This window comes from Solea senegalensis, linkage group LG11 (assembly GCF_019176455.1).
Source record: "Solea senegalensis isolate Sse05_10M linkage group LG11, IFAPA_SoseM_1, whole genome shotgun sequence".
Classification (NCBI taxonomy): Eukaryota; Metazoa; Chordata; class Actinopteri; order Pleuronectiformes; family Soleidae; genus Solea; species Solea senegalensis.
In genome coordinates this window covers 11,468,761-11,491,910 of record NC_058031.1, presented here as the reverse complement: position 1 = coordinate 11,491,910, position 23,150 = coordinate 11,468,761, and the positions used below count along the sequence as shown (strand labels likewise).

The 23,150-nt window shown below is 42.9% G+C and overlaps 1 protein-coding gene across 1 annotated transcript; it reads left to right on the top strand.

Moving 5' to 3' along the window:
- Window positions 1–1,392: 1,392 nt before the first annotated feature.
- Window positions 1,393–21,329, top strand: LOC122776979 (solute carrier family 26 member 6-like). Its single transcript, XM_044037833.1, has 19 exons — window positions 1,393–1,749; window positions 3,104–3,243; window positions 3,845–3,955; window positions 4,532–4,698; window positions 4,792–4,956; window positions 6,370–6,522; window positions 6,724–6,806; window positions 11,759–11,906; window positions 13,044–13,157; window positions 13,267–13,344; window positions 13,490–13,585; window positions 14,360–14,466; window positions 14,599–14,668; window positions 14,889–14,981; window positions 15,159–15,257; window positions 18,648–18,998; window positions 19,785–19,839; window positions 20,028–20,158; window positions 20,250–21,329. The coding sequence occupies exons 1-19, from the start codon at window positions 1,610–1,612 to the stop codon at window positions 20,274–20,276; spliced, it is 2,328 nt and encodes a 775-aa protein (XP_043893768.1). The 5' UTR covers window positions 1,393–1,609; the 3' UTR covers window positions 20,277–21,329.
- Window positions 21,330–23,150: the final 1,821 nt, after the last annotated feature.

Below are 23,150 nucleotides of genomic sequence, written 5' to 3'. Positions count from 1 at the left end.
TCATGACATCAGCGTATTATCACTTCATCCGCTTGTTTTGATCCCTCATATGTTTGGATGATTGAGCTGTGCAGATTCATTTGATGTACAAAAATGTTAGATTATTAATATTAGTAGTAATATTATTATTAGTATTTAATACTAATAATAAACTTTATTTATGTGTCACTCTTCAAAAAATATGCAGACACAAAAACACATCCTCTTTTATAAAATGAACGTTTTCCAGGTCTCAATTCCCTCAAAATGAAAAGTGTTTAATTCATTCATCCATTCATTCATTCATTCACCCAAAGGGGGAGCTGGACAGGTCGCTATGGCCACGCCTGCCCCCCCTTGCTGTGAGCCAAAAGTACAGGCCACTATCCCTTCATGTGGTGCAGGAAGTGTTTCTAGTCTAATTTTCTAGTCTTATGATTACATAATTCAGGCTGCACCAGTTCAACAAGTTTCTTTGTTGAACTATTCATCGGTACATAAGAATATTGTACTGGAATAATGTGAGGTGGTGTTTCTGCTGACAGTGACAATGTTGTGACTCAGAGAGCGATGCATGTGCTGCACAAATGGAAAGGCAGCTTGGTACAATACGATACGATACGTTACAATATGATACAGTAAGACTTGATGAATGAATGAATGAATGAATTTCACATTCCAAAGACAAGACAAAGGAATATACAAGTAAATCATTAGTACGATGAGATATGATACCACATAGCGGTGTTTCCCAGACTTTGTATATGGTTAACAGTTGTGACCCAAATATCAATCAATCGTGATGAGAACAAACAGCTAATAAATATCGTTCTGTATGAGTAAAATTACTCCTTTGGTTTGATTTCACGCGCGTTATCGTGCACATAAATCTCAACTAAAAGTTTGGATTTGTTTGGGGGTCCCCAAACAAACCTCCAGCGACCCATCTGTGGGACCCAACCCAGTGTTTGGGAATCAATACAAAAAAAGTACGATACAATACAACAAGGATATGATTTAGTGAATTGTCCTCGTAGGAAAACACATTCAGAGCTCAGTGATGCTGCATATAGTATAGTTTTAGATGAGTAGAAAAATAGTGGATTAGATATGATGATAATTATGTTAACTACTACACATGCATCCAATAATAAAACACAGAAAAAGTCTCAGATGTGTGTTTTCAGGACAAGTTATTTGTTCATATTTTTCAAGGACATTTTGGCCTTTTTCTTTCCTGTAACAGTCTGAATATGTCTTTAAATGTTTTTAATGGTCACGTTAGGAGTAAAGGTTGGACATTTAATTATGATTGTTAAGATTAGGGTAATTGTGTCACGTGTGTGTTTGTACATGTGTATGTGGTGGGTGGTGGTGTGTCTCTTATAAGGACAGGAAAAGGTGTCACTCCCACAGAGAGCTAATAGAATCCAGGAGAGAAGTGAGGTTGCTTGACTCCAACGACACAGTGTTTGAGTCTCCTTGCGCACACAGACACCTGCGAGTGAACCTCTCTTGTCAGGAGGATCCTGCAGCAACAAAAAGAAAAGAAAAGAAAAGAAAAGGAGGAGCTCAAGCAGATACAAGCCTCACACAAGGTGTGCAGGATTTACACAAGCAGACCCGAGACATGGAGGAGAGAGATTGTCCGTCTGGGAGTTATTTTGTGCACAGGGAGATTCTGGATGAGCTGCGTCTAGATGAAGTGGCCCAAAAAGGGACTTGGTCCACTCAACCACCCCTGGGTGAACGGATGAAGGAGTCCCTGAGGTAATAAACCAAAAAGCAAAGTGTGACAGCATGAACCGAGACAAAGGTGATTGTATTTGGGAATGATTATGCTTTGCCGTTTGTGTTTGCTTTAACTGTGTCACCATCTCAGGAGCACCGTGTGGAAGTTATTTGACTGTGAAGTTCATCCTCAGGGTATGGAGATTTCAACTGTGTTGTCTTGGTTAAAGCTGTAGTATGTGAGCTCACTGACACAGTGACATGCATCTCATGTTGTGCTTGCTTTGCCAGAATAGCCGTTTTCTCCCACAAAGGCTGTGTATATACTTTCTTATTTACTTTCTTCTTACACGTTTTTTTTTTCAAAGTTTAAACAGAGCCCAGTGCAAGCTGTGGTATGTGTGCCATTAGTGGTACGCAAGCTTCCTCTGGTGGTACTTGGAGGCAAATGAGAAATAGTGTTCTCCTGTTTATACCTGGGTATGTGATCGGAGTGGAGCTGAAACAAATGACAACAACAACTAAAATACTAATTAAATAATAATAATGATTAGATACACTTAGATCTGAAACAATTACTTACTAAGATTTCTGATTGTTTCAGCTTCTTAAATGTGAATGTTTTCTTCATTTCTTTGCTCCATATAACAAAGAAATCATTAAAAACTGAATCATTTTTGTTTGTGGACAAAACGAGACATTTGAGAACATCATCATTTCCAGGTTTGACGAACACTGATCGGCAATTTTTAAAGTTTTCTGACATTTTATGGACCAAGCGATTACTCGATTAATCGAGAAAATAATCGACAGATTAATCTGTAGCTGACTTTGCTCGACCCAGTTACAACACTGTGTTTTAATGTTGATAATAACGTTGTTACTTTGGGAACTTGAATTTAAGAGCCATAGGTCGATTAGATCACAAATCCAGGGGCAGCACAAGCCTTCATGGAGCCCGAAGCTGAATTTGATTTAGGGGCCCCCACCCAAAAAACACTATTCAGATATATGAATGTATCCAAAGATATCTGGATTGTTTCTTCAGTGTTTTTCTTATGCCTCAAGTCGGATCTGCTTTACTTACATTATACTGAGAGATTCCTGTTTTTTTTTTTATTTATTCATAAGTAATAAAAATATCTTGCCTACACCAGCTTTAAGTCACAAAGACATTTAAACATTAAGAAGTGGACAATGTGGCTGAAAAAGAAATTCTGTTTGGTTGATACTGAAAATGACTGAATGATTTTTAGGGTTTAAGGTTTTGCTCTTGGTTACAGCTTGAAGAAACCAGTGACTTGTGGTTCAACACAGATTTATTCACAGCTTCTCTCGCAAGACAGTTTAACTTTGACTCCTCTGTGATGTGACGGTGTGTCTCTGTTCACAGGTGTTCAGTGCCCAGGCTGAAGAACACCGTGCAGAGCTGGGTGCCTGTTCTTGAATGGCTGCCTAAATACTCCATCAGGGAAAATGCTGTGGGAGACCTGATCTCTGGCTGCAGTGTGGGCATCATGCACCTGCCTCAGGGTTTGTACGCATGAGCACACGTGTGCAAGCAAATAGAACATTTTAAATGTTTGCCATTGTTTTTGTGGTAACGTTGTGGTTGAAGCAACAGCATAGAGGTTTAGTTGGTGTTGCACGCGCTTCTTCCGGTTCTCTCTGGGTTCTCCGGTTCCTTCCCACAGTCCAGAAACATGCAGAGGTTAATTGAAAAAAGTTTTACTAAAGACAGTATTTTTGTTCATCGCAAATGTTCGCGTTTAGCCCACGGTACCCTACCTGAGAGAAGCTTGGCTAACGTACTTACTTGTAACATTTCATTCATTCATTCATTCATTTATTCATTGCACAATGAATTGAGTTGATTAGCTCGCTAGTGTGCGATTTAGCACTTGAGCCGAAGTCGGAGATCAAACGTTTGGGACCACATCGACCGGAAGATTTAATCATTTCTCAAGAGGGAAAAGACAAAACCAGGTCATTCATGTTGTGAGGGGAGGAGAGTTATATGTGGTATTTCTGGATTGCATTATAAGATTTTCCTGCATGGCCACCACCACAATTTTCAGACTAAAATCGCCACTGAACAAACTTACTTTCTTTATTTGCATTTCCTGTTTTCCAGGCATGGCTTATGCTCTTCTGGCTTCCTTACGGCCCGTGTTTGGCCTGTACACGTCTTTCTACCCCGTACTGGTCTACTTCATCTTTGGTACTTCCAGACACGTCTCCATTGGTGAGGAACTTAAAATAAGCTACAACATAATATACTGTACGTTTTTTGAGCACTATTCTTTTCCTGTCACAATGTCCAACAGTTGAAATGTTGATTTAGCACAGAGGTCTTCCCTTTTTTGGTCGCTAACTCCTCACAGCTCAGGTCAAAGGCAGACGAGAGTTTCATCGAACCCAACATTTTATTTTTTTTATTTTTATTTTTTTATATATTTTTTTTTTGGTTTTCACAAAAAACTGTGAAACCAAGAAAGTAATAGTAGGGATTTCCCAAATCAGATGGGATGTCAACAGAGACGGCCCAAGCTTTTATGAGGCCCTAAGCAACATTAGATTTTGAAACAAAGTGGCCTACTTTTATACTCAGTGTGGTGATACTGAACTTGAATAAACCAGTTTGTGACTTTGGTTTTTAAAACTTAGACCGGCAATCTTCAACCAAATAAAACCAAATAACTTAACACTATTTAGATATCTGAAGACATCCTAGTTCACTTATGCCTTGGGCCGACTCTGGATGTCAACATATATGAACCAGTCCTTTGTGACTCTACATGCTGCTGTTTTGTTCGTTCAGGTACGTTTGCCGTGATAAGCATCATGGTTGGGAGTGTGACAGAAAGGCTGGCACCTGACAGTAACTTTATCGTAAATGGCACCAACAGCTCTGTGGACTTTGATGCTCGAGACGCCTCCAGAGTACAGATAGCATGTTCCCTCACAGTCTTGACAGGAATCTTACAGGTATATGTTTATATTTGTACCTCAAATTGTCCTATTTCACAATCTTCTACTAACTCCTTTGAGGGGTTCCCCCTCCCCCCTCCTTTCCCTCAGATCTTTTTGGGTGTGATCAGGTTTGGTTTCGTGGTCACCTACTTGTCTGAGCCACTGATTCGTGGCTACACGACAGGATCAGCGTGTCACGTGTGTGTGTCACAGCTCAAGTATCTGTTTGGAGTCACGCCGGCTCGATTCACCGGTCCTCTCTCCATCATCTATGTGAGTATGGCAAGCGTTTGCAACGTATAGTTTCATATAACAGAAATGATTTTGGTAACACTGTACAGTAACGTGGTGCCATAGTCATGGTAAGTTCAGGTCAGGTTATTTATTTATTTAACACAGATTACAATTCTTCGACCTAGGAACTTTAAAAATCCTCGTTTATGTCCCACACGTTTTTTAATACATGGTGATTCATTTAGAAATAAGAGTCAAAATTAAATACATTGTACTTATATAGCACCAAATTACAATAAACATGATCTCAAAGCACTTTTTATAGAAAGTGTTACTTCTACCTTTGAAGAATAAAAGCATGGCTCAATAGGAGACCAAACATAAAGGACGCCACAAAGTTACCCAATCAATAATTCTGATTGACTTGACAAATTGAATGTAAAGTGAATGAAAGCAAAGGGGCGGAAATAAGGTGGGTATAGCATCTGGGCCAGCCCAGCAATGGGCCGTAGGACCCAGCGCGCGCCCCAAAAAACAGATGAAACAAACTAAACCCAAATATAGGACCGCCAACAACCTCCAACCAACCAAAATGTGACACGACAACAGAAAACCAAAAAGTCCCACTCTCTCTTTCCTCCTCCTTTTAAACTTCCCTCCCCACGATGACGCTTTCTCCCTCTCCACTCACAGCGCAGGGATTGCAATCACTGAAATGAAACACAGGTGAGTGTGGAGAGGAAAGACAGAGGGGAGGGAGAGGTAGAGAGGGAGAGAGAAGCTGCAAGCAGCCGCACATAACAAGAGAGAGAACTTAGACAATACATAAAACCCAACAGTTCACACAAAGTGCTGCTATCATAATATTACTTACCTTAATATATACAATATAAAGAATATAGGAATATAAGAAGACTATTTATATTATACGATGTATTTCTGCCTCTCAGCCATCGTCTTTATTGCTACATTTTCATTCATTCATTCATTCATTCATTCATTCATTCATCCCTCCACAGTGTCAAAGGTCATAGTCAGATCACCAAGAAAAGAAAACATAAAAAAGGCCAGAAAGTAGTGTAAACGCCACCTCACTAATTAGAAAACAAGGCCAGCATAAAACTGAATGAATGATTGATTGAATGAATGAATGAATGAATGAATGAATGAATGACAGGATACACAGGATAACATTTGTAAAAAGCCTGTAAACCAAAGACGAATAGCCGTAGCATAGAAGATAAGATAATTAAGATTCAGTATCCACGAAAAAACGTTATCATCATTAGTAGTTCTTTTATCTTCCGGTGTTCATGTATAAACACAATTATTATTAGTACTAAATGCTGGAAACTTCAATTTTCTAAAGGAAATAATACAACTAATGTTATTTGATTTAAAAATGAACCTCCCTTTGTCCCATCCCTCTCCCCTCCACTCGTCTCCTCACAGACTATGGTGGACATTTGTCGCCTGCTGCCTCAGACTCAGGTGCCGGAGCTGGTCGTCAGCCTGGTGTCTCTCTTTGTTCTCATCGTGGCCAAAGAAATCAACGACTGCTACAAAAAGAAGCTGCCCATTCCCATCCCTATAGAACTGATAGTTGTAAGTATGCTGAGTCCTGTCTTCTTTTTCCACGCTCAGTGCAGAGTGTGTTCAATTACCAGTCCAGCAGGGGGCATTGTGACAACAGAAATCCCACTGGACTGAAGGACTGATGATCGATGACCTTCTTTGTGTGAGCTCAAAGTGAGGATTCACCACTGAAACTGACCACGCTTGACTTTTTTTTTATTTTTCCAACAGATCGTAGCAGCGACAATCATCATCCACTTCTGTGATCTGAGCACTAAATACAGCATAGATGTGGTTGGAATGATTCCCAGTGGGTAAGCTGACATAGTCGTACTGTACGTGTCTGTGGACAAAACAAAAAGAGAAAGCAAAGAGGGAGGAGCAAGGCAGCTGTGTGTGGACATACTGTTTATATGATAGGAAACCACCAGGTTTCCTGTTTAGACGCCTAAACATCTCATCCAACAACAGTCGACTACAGTCCATTAGGACACGGTTGAGCTGAGAGCACGGATTGTTTGTAAGGTGAAGTCACAGTTGTGGAAACTTCATACATTCACTGTATGTGATATTCATGGAATTATACTGCAGCCAGTTTTGTTACTAAATGATTGATATGGTTTAGTGTCTTTGCCAGCTGCAGCATTTGTCAGATCATTAGTGGTGAAGCTAAAGGTGCAGAACTGGCCATGGCACAAGTCAACTATGTGGGAAAAAAATGAATACTAGGAGACTTTTGTGATTTTATGGGAAAAAAAACCCAACCAATGTCACCAAACCAAGTGACATCGGTTTGGTGTAAATAACACACTGATGAAACTTATTGAGGCAACTTTTATATCAGTTTTAGATTATGGAGACATTTCATACAGGCATGCATCAGCTACAACTCCACACCCACTTGACACCATATAGCATTTGTGGTGTGACAGTATTGTGTTCACATGATTATGTCAGTGACAAGGAATGCTGGGTAGTTCAGGGGTTATTGGAGTCTGACATGATGGTCTGTAACAGCGTTGTGTCTCTGTTACGGAGCTACCGCAGCTGATGCAAAGCTAGCAACCGCGGTGCACGGACCGGGAAACACGACGGCGGGCGAACATGCGGAGAAGGCAGACACACCGCCTACAGCCGGCCCTACAGCTGCTTTCACTATAAAACCCCCGGACTCTTTCAACTTCTCTAAGCCCCATGAATGGGAGAAGTGGATATGGAGATTTGAGCACTTTAGACTGGCAAGTAACCTGAATGAATCATCTGACGCTAACCAAGTAAACGCGCTAGTTTACTGTTTGGGAGATGAGGCTGACAACGTGCTACGAGTGTTGGACCATAGAGCAGCGTGAGCAGTATGAGGCTGTCAAGAAGGGATTTGACAGATACTCCAAAAAGAACATCATATATGAAAGAGCCAGGTTCAAGAGAGTGCAGCAGCCAGGGGAGCCGGTGGACTCATTCATCACAGCACTATATGCACTGGCAGAAAACTGAGCATGGACAACTACACGATGAACTCCTGTGGGTCTCCAAGACGCATCATTGTTAGAGAACATGCAGCCGGATAAAAACCTCACTCTCACCAAAGCGATCACCATGGCAAGGCAGTCTGAAGAAATTAGGCACCAGAAGTCAGACCTGAGAGGGGAGGCGAACTCCAGTAAAATTCTTCTGAGGGCAGTGAGGGTCCATGGATGGCCGACATCGAAGTGATAGCAGAAAAGTAACCTTAACATAGATACGGGAGCTGACGTATCAGCCATTCCTGAACATGTGTTTGAAGGCATTTTTCACAGAGATAGAGATAGAGTTCATAAACCACTATATGGCCCAGGGGGTACAAAATTAGATGTCACAGGGATTACTACAGAGACACTCTCATACAAGGAGAGAAGCACCAAAGAGAAGTTATTTGTTGTGAAGGATCTACAGATAGCGCTGTTGAGCAGAGCAGCTTCACTGCGGCTCATGATTGTGGCTCGGCTAGACAGCATAGACCTAGACACGGCGAAAATCACTTATCCAAAACTCTGTGATGGTCTTGGCCGGGTCCAGAAGCCCTACACTATAAAACTCAAACCTGATGCTGAACCATTCTCGCTCAAGGTGCCACAGCGGGTGCCACACTACCTCTGATGGGTAAAGTGAAAACAGAGTTAGATAGGATGGAGAGCCTAGGGGTTATTAGTCGAGTGGAACAGCCCACGGACTGGTGCTGCAGCATGGTCGTAGCCCCAAAGAAGGACAACGACGAGGTCCGAATATGTGTGGACATGACACCCCTAAATGATTCAGTGTGCAGAGAAAAATGTATTCTTCCCTCAGTTGACCAGACTCTTGGCATGCTTACTGATGCACAGTTTTTTACCAGATTAGATGCAAACATAGGATTCTGGCAAATTCCTTTGGCCAAAGAATCAGCGCTCCTTCATCATGCCATTTGGGCGTTAGCACTTCAACTGCTTGCCCTTCGGCATTTCCTCAGCACCAGAGCATTTCCAGAACATGATGGTGACTTTAGTGGCAGCAGGCCTTGAAGGGGTTGTCTGTCACATGGATGACCTCCTCATCTGGGGGACCACAATGGATGAGAGGGTGCATGCGGTCCTGCAGCGAGCAGAGAAGGCAGGAGTCACACTCAGCTGATGGCCTAAAACCTGATCCTGACAAAACAAGAGCCTTGCAGGAGCTTAAAGAGCCAATGAACACAACTGAGGTCAGGAGCTTCCTTGGTATGTTAAATCAGTTAGGGAAGTTCATACCTAACTTGGTGGAAAAGGACAAACCGCTAAGAGATCTCCTGTCAAAGAAGAATCAGTAGTACTGGGGTCCAGAGCAGCAAATGACATTTAACAGACTCAAACAGGAGCTGCTGACCTCACCTCTATGACCCTAACAAACCTCTGAGAATATCTGCTGATGCCTCATCCTATGGGTTGGGGGCAGTGATGTTACAAAAGACTGGAGAGACGTGGGAACCTGTCTCCTACGCCTCACGTTCACTGACGGTGACAGAGCAGCGCTCTGCCCAGCTGGAAAAAGAAGCGAAAGCTCTGACTTGGGCCTATGAGAGGTTCAGTGACTTAATCCTTGGTCTCCATTTCGAGCTGGAAACAGACCACAAACCTCTGGTGAACTTACTAGGTGGGTGGGCTCTCGACTCGCTGCCGCCTCGTATACAGAGGTTCAAGATGCACCTGATGAGATACTCATACTCCATCTCACACACACCTGGTAAGAGCTTCACAGTAGCTGGCACGTTGTCACGTTCACCCCTAACAAATAGTGCCACACAGGCTGACATAGGCCTGATGGAGGATACGAACATCTACATTGACAGTGTCGCTGAGGGCCTCCCAGCGAGTGACAATGATTTGGTGGAGCGACGCGAGCAGCTGTGTGCAGACAGTGTTTGTGCTAAAGTAATAAAATACTGTCAGGATGGTTGGCCTGACAAGAGCCAATTGCCAGCGCCAATTAGACACTACTGGAATGAGAGAGCAGTTTTAAGTGTACACAGCGGACTTCTTCTGTATGGCAGATGGTTAGTTATACCAGCTAACATGAGAAATGACGTACTTGAGAAGATTCAAGAGGGCCATCAGGGTGTGGTAAAGTGCAGGGACCATGCTGGCCAGACAGTGTGGTGGCCTGGACTAAGTGGTCAGATAAGAGAGCTAGTTCTTAGGTGTAGAGAATGCTGTAAAGAGAGAATCAATGCAAAAGAGCCTTTGATGCCTAACACACTACCAGATAGAACATGGCAAAGAGTAGGTGCTGACCTGTTCTCCCTACGAGACAGCACATTTCTGCTAGTGGTAGATTATTATTCTTTTTTTGTTGATAGCCCAGCTCAGCCCAACCAGGTCCACGGATGTAATTGTTCACCTGAAATCAATGTTCGCCAGACACAGTATCCCAGAGACCTTTGTGAGTGACAATGGCCCGCAGTTTTCAGGAGCTGCAATGAAAGCGTTTGCATCAGACTATGGGTTTGTCCATGTAACCAGCAGCCCCAAGTTCCCCCAGAGCAACTGGGAAGCAGAGCAGACTATCAAAAGCCTGCTCAAGAAAGCTTGGGATCCTTACCGTGCTTTACTGGCCTACAGTAACGGCTACAGCCCAGCCCAGCTGCTCATGGGACGTCGCCTTCGCACCCCACTGCCCACCCCACTGTCCACCTTCCCGGAGACTTAACTGCCAGCTCTCCCAGACCTTCAAACTCTCCAGCGCAAGGAGCAGGAGCAACGAGAAAAGGGGGCTAGACACTTCAACCTTAGACACAGAGCAAAAGCTCTCCCAGAACTCTCACCTGGTGATTCCGTGTGGATCTCAGATGCAAAGATGGAAGTGACTGTGATATCTAAACACCCTTCACCACGGTCCTACCTGGTCAGTGGACCACAAGGAGCACTCAGGAGGAATAGACTACATTTGGTGACTATGCCGGTATCTGAGTCTCAGAGCGAGACTCCTCAAGAGACTGTGTCACCAGCTGGATGGTGACACAGCTGCAACACCAGGATGCAGCTGGCATCATCAGAACAAGGTCAGGCAAAGAAGTAAAGAAGCCACACAGGCTTGACCTGTAAAGACGGTGTTTGAAAAAAAAGAGAGCAAGAGGCAAGAGTGTGTATTCGAGGAAACATGTCTAGTTGAAACAGTTTATTTACAGGTTTACGGGACTTGTTGAGATCCAACTGTTATTGTGTCATGTGGAATATGGTGACAATGATAGCAAGAATGAGAAAGTACTGTTTTGTTGATTATGCAAAGAGTGTTTATTGAATTGTATCGAAGCCTAAGCTAAAGTTAAACTCAAGTGCAGCTAAGGGAAAGTTCTAAACCTAAAGAAAGGGGGATGTGTGCGGTAGTGTTGTGTTCACATGATGATGTCAGCGACAAGGAACGCTGGGTAGTTCCGGGGTTATCGGAGTCTGACATGATGGTCTGTAACATGGCATCTTTATGTTAAAACAATAAATGTTCAGAGACTACAGAACGTGGTGTCGTCATTTTTAGAACTAAGACCTCACATGCAGATAACATAACAGCATTCAGCCCTGAGATTTATTACAGGCGACAGCTACAGCACTCATCATTGTGACCTGTATTCAAAAGTAGAATGGCCCTCGCTATCTAACATGCGTGATGGACACCGGATTTAATTTATTTTTAAAGCTCTCATGACCTAATGAGTGTTATGTTAAAAGTGTTAAAAGAGTTAATGAACCAAAAACTTTGTATTGTTGTCCTCTTGTTCCAGGCTCAACGCTCCCCAGGTTCCACAGGCCAGTTGGTTCTTAGAGGTGATCGGTGACGCATTTGCTTTGGCCATTGTGGGCTATGCCATCAACATTTCCCTTGGCAAGACATTTGCTCTCAAATATGGCTACAAGGTGGACAGCAACCAGGTAAGCCATCAACACTGAGAGCACTTTAGACCTCATACTATCACCTGTCAACCAAGTACAGGTATGAACACCTACAGTCAATTTAGAGTGTCCAAATTTTGCCTAATCCCCAAATCTGCATGTTTTTGGACTGTGGGAAGAAACCAGAGAACTGGGAGAACAGCCACGCACACACGGGGAGAACATGCAAACTCCATGCAGAAAGAACCTTGTTCTGCAAACTAACATAATATCACACATCACAGATCACACATTTTTCACAGACTTGCTGAAACTTGTGACTCTGCATTAGTGGGAAGCTTCACTGAGCTGTGACCAAACCCTGCCCCGTGTTTTTGTTGTTTTTTCTGTTATGTTTGACACAGTGTGGGTAGCCCTGATCCCCATCACATCCAGGATGCATTTTATTGACATGTCGTACATGTGATGTCCATATGTGAGTGGATCACTTAAAGCTGGTGTTAATACCAGGTCTGAATGGAGCCATTTTCAGACAAACTACTGTGAGTGTAACACATGTGACTCACTGCTTACAGGAAATAACCAAACACTGCTCAAATATTTGACAGTGTGACCATGAGTCACTTCACTGATTCATCTTTTTTTCCATCTCCATGTGTTTTTTTCTGGGGAATGATAAGTAGTGTAGACAGGTATCCAGTAACTTTATTTGCTGATGCCGGTACAAATCTGGTTATAAAATAAAATATTGAAATAATTTGTGATTAAAATTGGCACCTACTACATCTACTGCTGCCTCTCTGATCAAACACTAGCTACTACTAGAGGTCTCACTTTAGCCCCACCTTGGCACGGCACGGTTTAGGTTGGTTTTCCACTACAAAAAGACCTTTATATAGGTGACCTATATAAAGTAACCTGGGTTACAGGGATAAGAAGTGTTTAGCTCATGAAATTGCTGAAAGACTAGTTTGTACTGGTGGTGTACTGTACCAAACGGAACCGTACTGTGATGGAATCACACAGCAAAAAGAGTTGTGTGGATCTGATAAGCTTAACCAGCATTTGGCCCATACTTCCTACAAACACTGGCATGAAAACTACGTTTTGCCAAGTGGAATAACATGCCACATAAACTCTGTTTCACCTGTCGTTGTGTTTCTCTTCTTCATCCAGGAGCTGGTGGCTCTGGGTCTCAGTAACACCGTGGGCAGCTTTTTTCAGTGCTACTCTGTGACCTGCTCATTGTCTCGCAGCCTCATCCAAGAGAGCACAGGGGGCAAGACACAAGTAAACACACCTATACAGATGTGCACTCACAGCACATTGGCTCTAATTTGTAATGTATATTCAGCTAGAGAGCATTTATTGAAGTAAGAGTGTGTGGGCTTTGTTATAGGTTGCGGGAGTGATTTCATCCGTCATTGTGCTGATCACAGTTTTGAAAATAGGTGCTCTCTTTGAAGACCTCCCCAAGGTAACACTCTCCTCCCTGTGCTGTTTCTTGCTAATGATCATTATCTGCCCTGGCATAAAATTCTATAACCAAAAAAAAGTTGGTGGCTGTTGGTGTACGCAATTAAATCTGTGCATGTGTGTGTGTGTGTGTGTGTCTTCATCAGGCCGTTTTATCTACGATAGTGTTTGTGAATTTGAAGGGAATGTTCAAACAGTTCATGGATGTGCCAATGCTCTGGAGGACCAACAAGGTTGATCTGGTAGGATTTCACACTCTCGGCCTGCTCAGTTCAAAACTGTGTACATGTGACGTCATCGTGACTCATAGACTGTGTTTAAAAAGTGGAAGTAGCAAAACTTCTACTTTGAAGCCTCAAATCTTGATATTTAGAACCGAGAGTTCCCAGATATCCCCACTAGAGCTGTCACTTACACTGCACTCACATGTGCCGTGATTTATTTTCCTCCAAATGGAAACAAAGTGACATCATGTTAGTTGGAAGGATAGCTGAATTTAGCAGCTGAGATCATTAACGCCTCAGGAAAATGTTAACTGTGCAAATTAGAATATTAGAGTATTAGGGCCACATTGAGAAAAAAATAAATAAATACAAATCTGACTTTGAGAATAAAGTCTTAATTTACGAGAATAAAGACATACATTTACGAGAATAAAGACATAAATTTGCAAGAAAAAAGTCGTAAATTTACAAGATTAAAGTCGTAAATTTACATGATTAAAGTCGTAATATTCTAACTTGTTGTTTTAGAAGAGAGTAAGGAAAATCTCCTAAATTTATGACTTTTATCTCGTAATATATGACTAAATTAAGACTTTATTCTCAGTCTGTGAAAAAATTATTTTCTCAATAAGGCCCTAATATTTTGTGAATTTTCCCAGACTTCCATTCAAACCAAATTCTTTTTGCTGCCCCCTGGTGGCTGCTACCCTGCAAACTGGATACCTAAACCCACGTTTTTTATGCAGTCTATGTGTTGCCCCATTGACTCTCTGTGTTTACACTGCCCTCTAGCTGGTGTGGCTGGTAACGTTTCTGTGCACCATCCTGTTCAACTTAGACTTGGGTTTGGCCATCTCCGTTGGCTTCTCCATGCTCACCGTCATCTTCAGAACGCAGAGGTAACTGCACAGCACTTATTGTCAATTATTAAGATACTGCATGTAAACATTATTGTGGATGATTCTGGTGTTTATTTGTTTTTCCCGTCACAGTCTGTGCTCTAACGTTGTCATTTTAATTCCTGATTTCAGACCCCGTTACTCTGTCTTAGGGCTGGTGTCAGGCACTGAGTTATATCTAGACACCGAGAGCTACAGGGAGGTAAGAACCTCTTAGTGATGAATGTGAAATGCTATGTATCATAGTCGGCGACAAAAAGTTATCAGGTAAATCTCACCCTTCACTTCTTTTGAAGTGATTAGATTATCTAAAATTTGGCTCCATTTAGATAAACAATACCAGGGGGAGGTGGGGAGTGCCAACATGAGCAGAAGCACATGTGTTTTTCTGAACTTTTCAACCCTATAATGTCTCCCTGCAGGCTAAAGAGATTCCAGGAATCAAAATCTTCCATTCATCTGCGACTATCTACTATACAAATGCTGAGATGTACTTGGAGGCCCTGCAAGAGAAGGTTTGGTTTCATTCGTGTGTGTGTGTGTGTGTTAGAGCAGGGGGTCATATTTTATTACACCCTGCAAATAGTCGTTGTATGGCGTATCCAGCACCCTTTAATTGCTTTTCATTATCTCTTGTACTCATCTCACCTTCTCTTTTATCTCCTCAATGCCACACTCGGCATTGCGAGCAGAGTGAAATTGATATTGGGAAGCTGCTGACGGCAAAGAAGAAGCGAAAGGAGGAGTTGAAGCGCAAACAGGAGAAAGAGAAAAAGAAAGAGAACGCAGAGGTAAACAGGTGTAATCACAAATGCCATTTCCTGGTTTAAAACGATCTACATGGGCCTTTTCTAGTCTTGATGATCACTCAAAGCTGCTTTACACTACGTTGTGTTTTTCTATCACAGATCTTTTATACCCATTCGCACACTGCAGGAGCTACGTGTCTTGCCCAAGGACACATCGTTGTGTGTAGCTGCTACCACTGATCCATTTTCTCTTCCATTTAAATATAAAGTAATGGCTGTTACATTTAAACCGTTGCCAAATCATAGTAAACATAGTTCACACAATGCAGTCCTGGCTATACTGGTGTCTGGATCTTGTGCCACCTGCACACAGGAAGTGATTGGTTTTATGTCAAGACACACAGCGACATTGAAGTAGTAAAGTGAGATGACTGCAAACCAAAAACACTCAGAAATGTCCATGAAAGAATTTTGTAGCTTAAATAATTTATAGAGTTTGATGGGATCAATGCTTCTTGACGCCCCCCACCGCTGCTTTGCTGGTGTATACACACAAACATTACATTACATTACATGTCATTTAGCAGATGCTTTTATCCAAAGCGACTCACAATAAGTGCATTTAAACATTTGGGTACAAATAAGAGCTAGAAGTACTGTAAGTAAGAGCTTCAAGTAAGCCAAACTATGAAATGCTAGTCATAAGTGCGATGTACAAGCAAGTTTTTGTTTTTTTTGTCGTCGTCGTCTTAGTCAAGGTAGAGTCAGACGAAATGTGTTTTTAGTCGGCGGCGGAAGATGTGGAGGCTTTCCGCTGTCCAGATGTTGATGGGGAGCTCGTTCCACCATTTGGGAGCTAGGTCAGTGAACAGTCTCGAGTTCTGCGAATGCCTCTGCGATCCTCTCAGTGAGGGGGCAGCAAGCCTGTTTGCCGATGCAGAGCGGAGTGGGCAGGCTGGGGTGTAGGTTTTGATCATATCCTAGATGTAGGCTGGACCGGATCTGTTTGTAGCATAGAACGCAAGCACTAGAGTCTTGAAGCGGATGCGAGCAGCTACAGGAAGCCAGTGAAGGGAGCGGAGGAGCGGTGTAGTGTGGGAGAATTTTGGTAAGTTAAAGACCAGTTGAGCTGCTGCATTCTTGTTGCAGAGGTCGTATGGCACACACAGGGAGACCAACCAGGAAGGAGTTGCAGTAATCCAAGCGTGAGATGACAAGAGCCTGGACCAGAACCTGTGCCGCCTTCTGGGTTAGAAGAGGCAGTATCCTTCTGATGTTGTGCAACATGTATCTGCAAGATCGAGCTGTTGCAGCAATGTTGGCAGTGAGGGCGAGATGGTCATCAAGTGTCACACCCAGGTTCCTTGCGGTATGAGAAGGAGCTACCACAGAGTTGTCGAGGGTGATCAAGGAGGTTAGAGAGGATCGAGAAAAGTTTTTTGGGGTTAGAGATAGAGGATTGAATTTTAGTCTGATAGAAAGATGGTTTGGCTGCAGAGATAGAGGCAGTGAAGGTGGAGAGAAGAGAATGTTAGGAAAGCAGGTCGTCAGGGTGTTTTGATTTCCTCCATTTCCTTTCTGCTGCCCATATCGTGGCTCTCTCAGCACGCACTGAGTCAGACAACCACGGGGCTGGGGAGGACTTACGAAATCGCCGTGAAGTAAGAGGACAGAGAGAGTCTGGAGAGGAGGACAGAGTAGAGAGGAAGGTGTCTGTGGCAGAGTTGGGATGCATGAGGGAGAAGGAGTCAGCTGAAGGAAGTGCTGATAGAACAGTTGAGGACAGAGAGGAGGGAGAGAGAGAGCGAATGTTATGACGGACAAGTGCAATATCTGATGAGATGAGATCATCAGATTGGGAGAGTGGGAGAGAGTAGGATATGACGAAATGATCAGAGACATGACATGGAGTTACGTTGAGGTCGGAGGTGGAGCAGTTTCCGGTGAAGATGAGGTCAAGGTGGTTGCCAGCTTTGTGAGTTGGTGGAGAAGGAGCAAGTGAGAGAGAAAGAGAGGAAAGTAGAAGAAGTAGATCAGATGACTTCTCTGACTGTTGAAGTCACCAAGAAGAACAAGTGGTGGGCCATTTTCTGGGATGTTTGAGAGGAGGACATCTAGTTCCTCCAAGAAGTGTCCCAATGGGCCTGGTGGACGGTAGATGACAACAATGATGAATTTTACTGGGTGAGTTATAGTTACAGCATGAAATTCAAACGACTGTGAAGAGAAGTGTGGCAGTGGGTAAAGAGTGAAAGTCCAGTTGGGGTTGATGAGCAGACCTGTCCCGCCACCTCTTCCAGTGGATCTGAGTGTGTGGGAGAAGGAGTGGGTGGACGAGAGAGCCGCAGGGGTGGCTGTGTTGGAGGGTGTTATCAAGTCTCAGTGAGAGCAAGGAAGTACAGACATTGCTCAGTAGCAAAGCCAGAGATGAACTCAGTCTTGCTGGTAGCTGACTGGCAGTTCCACAGGCCCCCTGCAACAAGGTGTTGGATGTGTGTGGAGCAGGTGGTATAGATAAGTGAGGACAGATTACTGTGGTGCTGTGAGTGAATGTGAGGTTTGTAATATCTATGAGAAGGAACAGGAATGGAAAAAGTGCACATAAGTGAAAGGTAGAAAACACTTGCAGACAGGTACTTAGCCTCATTAGCCTCCTTGTTAGACTCCTTGTCTTTGTCTTCCTGAGTCTCCGGTTTAGACTCCTTTATCTTTGTCTTCCTGAGTCTCCGGTTTAGACTCCTTTGTCTTCGTCTTCCTGAGTCCGCCGCTGAAGCGAGTGCTGCTTTTTAAAAGACACCTGATTAGGGGCTGATTGGTTGTAGCCAATGAAACTTCACACCTAGTGATGGCGATGGCTCAGTAGAAACTAGATCAAAAGAGCAACAATAACAACTTTCTCTTTGACCTAGCAGACAAAATATCAACAACAAACTTTCACCTTAACTAAACAGACAAGTCAAAAGTCAAGCAACCCAACCAAATGAGAAAGACCTACAGAAGTGATACTTAGCTTAATTCCAGTAGTCCTATGAGATACCCAGAAAGTCCAAATGCCCACAAACGCTCCCTCAGTCGGGTCCAATCGCATATTTTGACATAAACTATAAATACTGTAAATACTTTGTATCATTTGTGTTCACAAAACCCAAACATCATCACCGGTGGCTCAGTGGTAGAGCAAGTCGTCTTTCTACTGGAAGGTTTGGGTTAGATTCCTGGCTCCATTACATGTCTACATGTGCCAATGTGACTGTGGGCAACACATGAATGTGCTGCGTGAATGGATGAATGGCAAAACTGTAGTGTAAAGCAACTTTGAGTGGTGAGAAAGACTAAAAAAGAGCCATACTTTATAAATAAATAAATACACAAAACTTCATCCCGTATGAATTTCAGCTGATGACTGTCTCTACTTTTTTCAACTGTTGGCAGAAAAAAGCAGCCAGACACTTGACCAACGGTGCACACTACTTGAAAAATGAAGAAAAAGCCTCTGAAGGATTGAATGGACAGAGTCAAGTGAACGGCGCAGCCATCTCCCTGACAGAAGCCTCTGCAAATGGGCTCAGTAAAGGAAACATTAACTGGGCTTACCAGCACGACACGACCACGGTGGACTCAGACTCAGAAGCAGGTTTCCACGTCGACGACAGCGTCAAGCAGGCGTCGCACTGTGGAGACGAGGAGGAGGGAAGGAGCAGCGGAGCACGCACACACAGCATCATCCTAGACATATCGACCACCGGCTTTGTGGATACAGTGACGACGAACACGTTGAAAAATGTATGTTTTTTTTGTTGACAGTGTTAACGTGATCACATGATACGTTGGTAGGACATATCAGGGACACTCTGCCACTAGGCAAAGGAAGATGCAGAAACTAAATACACATGAGGGTGGGCCAACAGGTGGAAACAATCGGGGCAATCAAGGGAGGTGATCAGGCTGGTGACAGGAAGGGCAAGTGGTCTGAAATGAGAGGAAAGTTACTTTCAAAATAAAACACAGGAAGTCACAATATAAAAACAGGACAGGTCTCACCGCGGTGTGACACCCACAATAAGCTGATTGCGGTGAATTTCCATGATTGAATGTAGAATGGTTTATTGGCAGAGATGTAATATACTACCCAATACTGTACTAAAATATACTAATATACTAGAATAAGCTTCTCATATGTATTAAGGCAAAGGCCTGAAAAAGGTGCAGTGTGTACAATGTAGTACTGTAAAAACATGGTGGTTTGTAGAGCTGATATCAATATAAAAGGCTCATTCCAGGCTAAAGAAAAAAACACTGTGCACTTAAAAAAAACTCATTTTATTTTCAATTTTTGCCAAATTAAAAAAGTTCACCTCAATGTTACACACTAGACATTTAATAGTTTTGTTTTACAAATAAGGGTAAAGGAATATCACTTAAGATATAATTTAATATAAATAGCAAGATAATCATTTATTAAAATTCCATATCGTCCCGTGCCTACATAGAGGTCCTTTATTATTATTATTTTCTTTTTAAGGACAAAAGACAGAAACAGACAAAGTAATGTCTATGATTTTCTCCCAGATCTTCAGGGACTTTGGGGAGGTTGACGTGGACGTTTATCTCGCCGGCTGCCAAGGTGAGTGGCACGCCAGACAAAATAGAGACAAAGCTAATGTCCTTAATGCAGAGTCAAGGCACAGGAGCTCTGGATAATGAATGTATCAAGGCCTCAGCCTCAGCGACGCCACATTGTTCTTTGTCTGACATGTCAGTGGAGCATAAATATTTATTTCTCTAATCTCGTGGTCTGCCATTGTCGTGCAGCCTGTGTGGTGGAGCAGCTGGAAACTGCAGCTTTCTTCTCCGAGTTGATCCCGAAGACCATGTTGTTTGTCACGGTCCACGACGCGGTGATTCACATTCTCCAGAAAAAGCAGCAGAGGGACCTCATGCGAGTACGTTCATCCCTGTGACAGCTTCACTCAGTATCACCACGGGCATTTCTCCTGAATGTTTCTGCTTTTTCTTTTTCTTTTTCTTTATTAGGATATTTGCTGCAACACTCAGATGTAACCATCAGGGGTCAGACTGTCCCAGCTCTCACCACCTTCCTCCTCCTCTCTGGTTCCACTCCTCACCATTGGTCTTCATTGTCTCCTCCCCCTTTCAGTGGGGGAGAATGCACCACCTTGACGTGGCGGCTGGTTGCCATGGAAACACAGGGAGCCGTTGCCATGACAACAGGCTTTTTATGATATCGCCTAATGAGATCGCAGGCAATACGTCATTGCAGCTCTGTCTCTCGCGCTGTGGTGTGTGTGTGTGTGTGTGTGTGTGAGAGAATGTAACAGACTGAAAGAAGTCTTTATTTATAGCCTGTGTGACATAGTAGAGAGAGAGAGTGAAAGGGCCAGACAGACAGATGATGTGTTTGTGTCCACCTGCTGTGGATTATTGAGACAATTAAAAAGCCCTCACCCCAAATCAAGGCCAATGTCTGCCGGCATGAATCAATAAAATGTAAATATTAGTCATGAACAGGGAAAGACTGTGCCCTCTGGGAGGGCTCCCTAATCCTCACACTAACACCCATTTTGCTCAGAACACCCACAAGAAAAGAGCTGAGCAGCAGATATGGTATAATCCGTGCAGCTGTGTGGGTGTATTTACAGTCAGCTGGGCTTTTTTCATGCGTCTCATTCTTCTGACAGTTCATGCTCCCCATGCTTCCATTTTTAGGCTCCATTCTTATCTGATGTATTATAGCTGTTTTTGTATTTCGTGAAGTGTCTGTGGTGTCATACCTATATGTATTTAAGGGCTTTGGACCACTTGTCCAATTGTATTCTGTTCAGCTGTTAAAAGTTTTTTATATATACACACATATCTACAGTATATATATATATATACACACACATACACATATATACATATATACACACACACGTTTATATAGCTTTGTGTTGGAAGCCCATTAGTTCCGTAAATTGGAAACATTTGTGTCTTAAACAGATAGTTCAGGTAAATAGTTAACCTCATGTAATCTCTGCCCACTTTAGAATATGTTCATCTTGCAAACAGCTGAATCCAAAGCCCATAAACAAAATAAATGATTTTACATCACAACACAATGTGGGTCACTCCTACTTGACACATGTGTTCACAATCACAACAATCAGCCTCCACCTGTTGGAAGGGAGCAAACAATCACGTCAGGTTCAGTTGAAACAGAATAGATTTCTAATGGGTGTGTACAGGCAAGGTTTTACCATCAGTCTACATTTTAAGTCATAGAGAAGTCAGTATTTGAGGAAAATGCATGAAATATCAAGGTTTGATGTTCTAAAATCAAAATGAAGCCACAACAAAATCGAAAAACTGAAGTGAAGTCGCTTACTCTCAACATAACACTTTAATACAGTGCTGTTAACCATATTAAATGCATAAAAAATGACCTTGAAAGCACAACATCAGTTAGGAAATAGCTTCAAATGTAAACACTTACAAAGTTCAACCATGTTCACCCTGTCTGGACTAAAGTGTCCCTTAAATTGTCACCAGAGATAAACATATCTCAACATTATAACCCAAACGTGGTGCAAATACTTTACTTTGCTTTGTTTCAAGAGCAATGTTTTTCCCAGAGTCTCCATCACCTCATAGCGGTGTTTCAAGTTGTGTTTGTGCTGGTGCTTCTTCACTTCCACGGGCTCGGATGTGGCGGCGGCGGCGACAGTCGCCTCCATTCTCTCCGGCTGCCTCTGTCTGTCCAGCTGCCTCCGGGACAGTGACTCGTCCCGGGCTCGGTGGCCGTGAGACGAGGCGTTCTGGAGACAACCGAGCTCCTCGGAGCGGTCGCTGGTGTTCACTGCGCCTCTGCCGTCTGCTTCGCGTCTGCCCATCCCTCTGTGCGCACAGTGCGCACCTGTCTGTCACCAGATAAATCCTCTAAACTGTGAACAGGAGCGCGTTAAAGTTGCCCAGAAAGAGCTTAGTTTGAGCCGCAAACTGTTCTATTCTACTTAGAGGAAAACCGTGTGGTCCGTTTAAGCAGCGAGCGACACTGTCGCGTCCGACGTCTCCTCCTCTTCACTGTCGCGGCAGAAGCAGCAGCAACAGGAGGGAAGGATGAGAACCACATGGTCCAGAGCGAAGGGTGGAGCCTCCTCCTCATTCCACAGCAACATCCAGCCGGCAGAGCGTCACACACACACACACACACACAGTCACCACCGTGGAGCACGGGGAACATGGAGGAATGCGTGGAATGTCATGCGAGTCCACGTGTGACACCAGCCACACGTGTTTGTTGATGCTTGAAAAATGAATAAATCCTTTTAAAAAATATACTTAAAAAACATTTGAAGAGAGCAAAGACTTTTATAGCTTTTATAAATCCATCAGATTATTATTTGCTATAGGCACACACTGTTGGGGTCTAATTTGTATTCATCATTAAATTTGACTTTAAATCATTAATGTAAATATTACGAAATGTTAATATTGATGATCGATTGTATTGATTTGTGTAGAGGGAGACGAGAGCAGTAAGAATGTTGTTGCCTGTGAAGGTTCTCGGTCATCCAGATTATGGTCATTTTAACAAATCAGTTGTCACCAAATGGCCCATTTGGTAAAATTAGTTTGTTCACTTGTTTGTTTTTGTGCATAAAACTAAACTTGTATTTTGTTAAACCACAGAAAAGCAGCAATATTATTTCTCCGGTTGGTGTTACACTGTAAAAAAAGAATCTGAAATAAAACAGAATGTTTATGTTACAGATTTTTTCCTGTCATTTTAGAATACGTGGGAATATCAATACATTTACAAAAATAGACTGATTTCACATGCCGAATGTAAAATAACATTAAAACACTGGTAAATGTTAATAGACATGACATTTCTGTTTTGGTTTTTTTAAATAAAGTTCCCCTTTTTTCCACATG

Excerpts from the sequence above, each read along its gene's own strand:
- LOC122776979 (XM_044037833.1), top strand. The coding sequence starts at position 1,610 with ATGGAGGAGAGAGATTGTCCGTCTGGGAGTTATTTTGTGCACAGGGAG. Across the intron at positions 1,750-3,103 it reads CGGATGAAGGAGTCCCTGAG|GTGTTCAGTGCCCAGGCTGA; the intron begins GTAATAAACCAA and ends CTCTGTTCACAG. Across the intron at positions 14,467-14,598 it reads GTCATCTTCAGAACGCAGAG|ACCCCGTTACTCTGTCTTAG; the intron begins GTAACTGCACAG and ends TCCTGATTTCAG.